General features: G+C 44.6%; 1 protein-coding gene across 1 annotated transcript in view; it reads right to left on the bottom strand.

Annotated features, from left to right (window-relative positions):
- Window positions 1–4142: 4142 nt before the first annotated feature.
- LOC139155492 (NACHT, LRR and PYD domains-containing protein 12-like) overlaps window positions 4143–6000 on the bottom strand; it is a 104667-nt gene continuing 102809 nt past the window's right edge. Inside the window, exon 14 of the mRNA XM_070730641.1 lies at window positions 4143–4602. Within this exon, the coding sequence (XP_070586742.1) occupies window positions 4437–4602 (166 nt within the window). The 3' untranslated portion in view covers window positions 4143–4436. The remainder of the gene's footprint in view (window positions 4603–6000) is intronic.

Raw genomic sequence — 6000 nt, 5'->3', positions numbered from 1 at the left:
CTACATGCCTTTCCCCTCTTTTTTCTTCAATGACCCTCTGCCTTCTGTTCCCCACCCCACTCTCCATTATTCCTGCACACCTTTCTCCTCTTTCTTCTTCAATGAGCCTCTGCCTTCCTTTCCCCCACCCCACTCTCCATTATTCCTGCACACCTTTCTCCTCTTTCTTCTTCAATGAGCCTCTGCCTTCTGTTCCCCCACCCCACTCTCCATTATTCCTGCACACCTTTCTCCTCTTTTTCTTCAATGAGCCTCTGCCTTCTATTCCCCCACCCCACTCTCCATTATTCATGCACACCTTTCTCCTCTTTTTTCTTCAATGACCCTCTGCCTTCTGTTCCCCACCCCACTCTCCATTATTCCTGCACACCTTTCTCCTCTTTCTTCTTCAATAAGCCTATGCCTTCCTTTCCCCCACCCCACTCTCCATTATTCCTGCACACCTTTCTCCTCTTTTTCTTCAATGAGCCTCTGCCTTCTGTTCCCCCACCCTACTCTCCATTATTCCTACATGCCTTTCCCCTCTTTTTTCTTCAATGACCCTCTGCCTTCTGTTCCCCACCCCACTCTCCATTATTCCTGCACACCTTTCTCCTCTTTCTTCTTCAATGAGCCTCTGCCTTCCTTTCCCCCACCCCACTCTCCATTATTCCTGCACACCTTTCTCCTCTTTTTCTTCAATGAGCCTCTGCCTTCTGTTCCCCCACCCTACTCTCCATTATTCCTACATGCCTTTCCCCTCTTTCTTCTTCAATGAGCCTCTGCCTTCTGTTCCCCCACCCCACTCTCCATTATTCCTACATGCCTTTCTCCTCTTTCTCCTTCAATGAGCCTCTGCCTTCCTTTCCCCCACCCTACTCTCCATTATTCCTACATGCCTATCTCCTCTTTCTTCTTCAATGAGCCTCTGCCTTCTGTTCCCCCACCCCACTCTCCATTATTCCTGCACACCTTTCTCCTCTTTCTTCTTCAATGAGCCTCTGCCTTCTATTCCCCCACCCCACTCTCCATTATTCCTGCACACCTTTCTCCTCTTTTTCTTCTATGAGCCTCTGCCTTCTGTTCCCCCACCCCACTCTCCATTATTCCTGCACACCTTTCTCCTCTTTTTTCTTCAATGAGCCTCTGCCTTCCGTTCCCCCACCCTACTCTCCATTATTCCTACATGCCTTTCTCCTCTTTCTTCTTCAATGAGCCTCTGCCTTCTGTTCCCCCACCCCACTCTCCATTATTCCTACACACCTTTCTCCTCTTTCTTCTTCAATGAGCCTCTGCCTTCTGTTCCCCCACCCCACTCTCCATTATTCCTGCACACCTTTCTCCTCTTTTTCTTCAATGAGCCTCTGCCTTCTGTTCCCCCACCCCACTCTCCATTATTCCTACATGCCTTTCTCCTCTTTCTTCTTCAATGAGCCTCTGCCTTCTGTTCCCCACCCCACTCTCCATTATTCCTACACACCTTTCTCCTCTTTCTTCTTCAATGAGCCTCTGCCTTCTGTTCCCCCACCCCACTCTCCATTATTCCTGCACACCTTTCTCCTCTTTTTTCTTCAATGAGCCTCTGCCTTCCGTTCCCCCACCCCACTCTCCATTATTCCTGCACACCTTTCTCCTCTTTCTTCTTCAATGAGCCTCTGCCTTCCTTTCCCCCACCCCACTCTCCATTATTCCTACACACCTTTCTCCTCTTTCTTCTTCAATAAGCCTCTGCCTTCTGTTCCCCCACCCCACTCTCCATTATTCCTGCACACCTTTCTCCTCTTTTTCTTCAATGAGCCTCTGCCTTCTGTTCCTCCACCCCACTCTCCATTATTCCTGCACACCTTTCTCCTCTTTCTTCTTCAATGAGCCTCTGCCTTCCTTTCCCCCACCCTACTCTCCATTATTCCTACATGCCTTTCTCCTCTTTCTTCTTCAATGAGCCTCTGCCTTCTGTTTCCCCACCCCACTCTCCATTATTCCTGCACACCTTTCTCCTCTTTCTTCTTCAATGAGCCTCTGCCTTCCTTTCCCCCACCCTACTCTCCATTATTCCTACATGCCTTTCTCCTCTTTCTTCTTCAATGAGCCTCTGCCTTCTGTTTCCCCACCCCACTCTCCATTATTCCTGCACACCTTTCTCCTCTTTTTTCTTCAATGAGCCTCTGCCTTCCGTTCCCCCACCCCACTCTCCATTATTCCTACACACCTTTCTCCTCTTTCTTCTTCAATGAGCCTCTGCCTTCTGTTCCCCCACCCCACTCTCCATTATTCCTGCACACCTTTCTCCTCTTTTTTCTTCAATGAGCCTCTGCCTTCCGTTCCCCCACCCCACTCTCCATTATTCCTACACACCTTTCTCCTCTTTCTTCTTCAATGAGCCTCTGCCTTCTGTTCCCCCACCCCACTCTCCATTATTCCTGCACACCTTTCTCCTCTTTTTTCTTCAATGAGCCTCTGCCTTCCGTTCCCCCACCCCACTCTCCATTATTCCTGCACACCTTTCTCCTCTTTCTTCTTCAATGAGCCTCTGCCTTCCTTTCCCCCACCCCACTCTCCATTATTCCTACACACCTTTCTCCTCTTTCTTCTTCAATAAGCCTCTGCCTTCTGTTCCCCCACCCCACTCTCCATTATTCCTGCACACCTTTCTCCTCTTTTTCTTCAATGAGCCTCTGCCTTCTGTTCCTCCACCCCACTCTCCATTATTCCTGCACACCTTTCTCCTCTTTCTTCTTCAATGAGCCTCTGCCTTCCTTTCCCCCACCCTACTCTCCATTATTCCTACATGCCTTTCTCCTCTTTCTTCTTCAATGAGCCTCTGCCTTCTGTTTCCCCACCCCACTCTCCATTATTCCTGCACACCTTTCTCCTCTTTCTTCTTCAATGAGCCTCTGCCTTCCTTTCCCCCACCCTACTCTCCATTATTCCTACATGCCTTTCTCCTCTTTCTTCTTCAATGAGCCTCTGCCTTCTGTTTCCCCACCCCACTCTCCATTATTCCTGCACACCTTTCTCCTCTTTCTTCTTCAATTAGACTCTGCCTTCCTTTCCCCCACCCTACTCTCCATTATTCCTATATGCCTTTCTCCTCTTTCTTCTTCAATGAGCCTCTGCCTTCTGTTCCCCCATCCCACTCTCCATTATTCCTGCACACCTTTCTCCTCTTTTTTCTTCAATGAGCCTCTGCCTTCCGTTCCCCCACCCCACTCTCCATTATTCCTACACACCTTTCTCCTCTTTCTTCTTCAATGAGCCTCTGCCTTCTGTTCCCCCACCCCACTCTCCATTATTCCTGCACACCTTTCTCCTCTTTTTCTTCAATGAGCCTCTGCCTTCTGTTCCCCCACCCCGCTCTCCATTATTCCTGCACACCTTTCTCCTCTTTCTTCTTCAATGAGCCTCTGCCTCCCATTCTTCCCCCACCCCACAGCTGTCATTGTTGAGCTGTGTGAAATAATTCTACTTTGTCCCATGTTTCTTTCTTGCACTCTGAATTACCTTGAATTTATTTGTAGGTAGTAAAAAAAAAACCCCACCCCTAATTTAAAACTTAGAAGCTCTGTGTGCAAGCTGTCCTAATCTCTCATCTTGCATGGTTCTCCCTCCTGGCTTAGTTTGAAAATGGCATTTCTCCAGCCAGGTGTTCTGTATACATCCTCTTGAAAGCATCTGTATTTTTTGATGAGCCTCTGTCTTCCGTTCCCCCACACCCCACTCTCAGTTATTCCTCCACACTTTTCTACTCTTTTTTTCTTCAATAAACCTCTGCCTTTAACATAAATGTTAAACACATACCAAACCCAAGGTCACTTAAAATCAGCTTAAAATCAGAACGGGTGGCAGAGGCACATCAAAAAATACAGCTGCTTTCAAGATGATGGGTGGAACAGAAGGCAGAGGCTCATTGAAGAAAAAAGACGAGAATGCAAATTCATAAATGCATGCTAATTGCAAAGCATTCAAATTTTTATCGTGATCAGTTATAGATGTTAAAACAGATAGAGGACTAACTGTATGGTGCTTGAAAGAAAGATTTTTCAGACTTTCACTTGAATATACACTGCTCAAAAAAATAAAGGGAACACTTAAATAACACAATATAACTCTGAGTGAATCAAACTTTTGTGAAATCAAACTGTTCACTTAGGAAGCAACACTGATTGACAATCAATTTTTCCATGTTGTCAGCACATTCAACTTTGTATAGAACAAAGTATTCAATGAAAATATTTCATTCATTCAGATCAAGGATGTGTACTTTGAGTGTTCCCTTTATTTTTTTGAGCAGTGTATTAATGGAATATTACCATATTCTGAATGCAAATAACATACACCAATCAAACAAGAACAACATCTATAGTTAAAGCTTAGCCATTGTCAGGTTCAAGGAACACCATAAGCTGATAAGAATATTTCACTGGATGGGCTGCATTAGCTTGGGAACAGTTTAGGTTTCAGGAATTCTGAAAGTAATTAGGTCTATGTCTCTTCCTGCTCTGCAAGGATTCAAAGCTTGCCGCTCTCTTCACTCCTCCTTCCACACTAGCTGGAGATTCCACCACAGCTGTCTGGTCCATTGCATTCCATTTTCCATTCTGTATAATGTATTTTCCATTCAACCTATAATGAAAAAAAAGTATGTGAATATCTGAACAGAAATCCCTAATAATGTCCCAAAAAGGGCTGTGCTGAAATCCATCTAAGAATCTCTTTTGCGGGGAATAAATGTATTAATGGAAATAATAATCATTTATCAATTTGAAGTACAATGAAGCAAAGCTAAACCTGATAAGAATTTGTTGGTTTTTCCTTTTACCAGAAATAAAAAGGTTAAAGACACAGCAGAGTGATCCAATGCAGTGGCAAAGCATTTTAGATGCTTCCTATAATTCTTTCACCTTGCTATAGTGCAGTGATTTTCAACCTTTTTTGAGCCGCGGCACATTTTTTACATTTACAAAATCCTGGGGCACACCACCAACCAAAATGACACAAATCAAATAAATAAATAAATAAATAAATAAATACATACATACATACATACATACATACATACATACATACATACATACATAACCCCCTCGTATATACAATCCCATGTAACATCCCCTTATAAATACAGTCAATCATCAATCATCCCTACTCAAATTTATATCTCATTTCTGGGTACTTCTCCTGTCTTTCCCCCTTTTCTCTCTCATGTTTGTCATTTCTCTCTCTTCCTCCCTTTTTCCCTCATTCCTTTTCCCTCTCACTTCTCCTCTTTTTCCATCCCTGTCTCTCTCCCCCCCTTATGTGTGTGTGTGTATACACACTGGAACCATTTCCAAAACCAGTTGAGGGCTGGGGTTTTTTCTCTTTTATTCTTTTCAAAAACAGGTGTGGGCTGGGGGGCATTTCTTATTATTTGGGTGCTTTTTACCATATGCTTCAAGAATCACCCCTCTCTCTCTCTTTTGTTTCTCTCTCCTCTCATTCTCTGCCTCAATCATTTCTCCTTTTTTCTCCCCTTTTTGTTCTCATTTCTCTCTCTCCTTTCCTCTCCCTATCTGTCTCTCTTGCTTTCTCTCTCTCTTGCTATCTCTTTTTCTTTTATTTTCTTTCTCTCTCTCTCTTGTTCTCTCTTATTTTCTTTCTCTCTCTTGTTCTTTCTCTCTCTCTTTCTCTCTCCCTCCCTCTTTCTCTCTTTTTCTCACTTTCTCTCTCTTGTTTTCTCTCTCTCTCTTGCTTTCTCTCTCTCTCTGTCTTGTTTTCTTTCTCACACTCTTTCTCTCTCTTGTTCTCTCTCTTGCTATCTCTTTCTCCCCCCTTTCTCTCTCTCTCTTTCTCACTTTCTCTCTATCTTGCTGTCTGTTGCTCTCACTCACTCTCATTCTCTCTCCGTTCTTCTCAGCGGAGGCTGGTGAAGGTGATATTCAATGTCGGGAGCGCGCAGGCGGTTGCGCGCGCTCCCTACCCCCCTGCTAGCCGCTCGGAATATTCAAAATAAGAAAAGCCTTCACCGGCGAAGGTTTTTCT

The sequence above is a fragment of the Erythrolamprus reginae genome, unplaced genomic scaffold (assembly GCF_031021105.1).
Source record: "Erythrolamprus reginae isolate rEryReg1 unplaced genomic scaffold, rEryReg1.hap1 H_23, whole genome shotgun sequence".
In the NCBI taxonomy this organism is placed as follows: domain Eukaryota; kingdom Metazoa; phylum Chordata; class Lepidosauria; order Squamata; family Dipsadidae; genus Erythrolamprus; species Erythrolamprus reginae.
The sequence above is the reverse complement of the archived record's forward strand: the minus strand, read 5'-3'. Positions and strand labels throughout refer to the sequence as shown.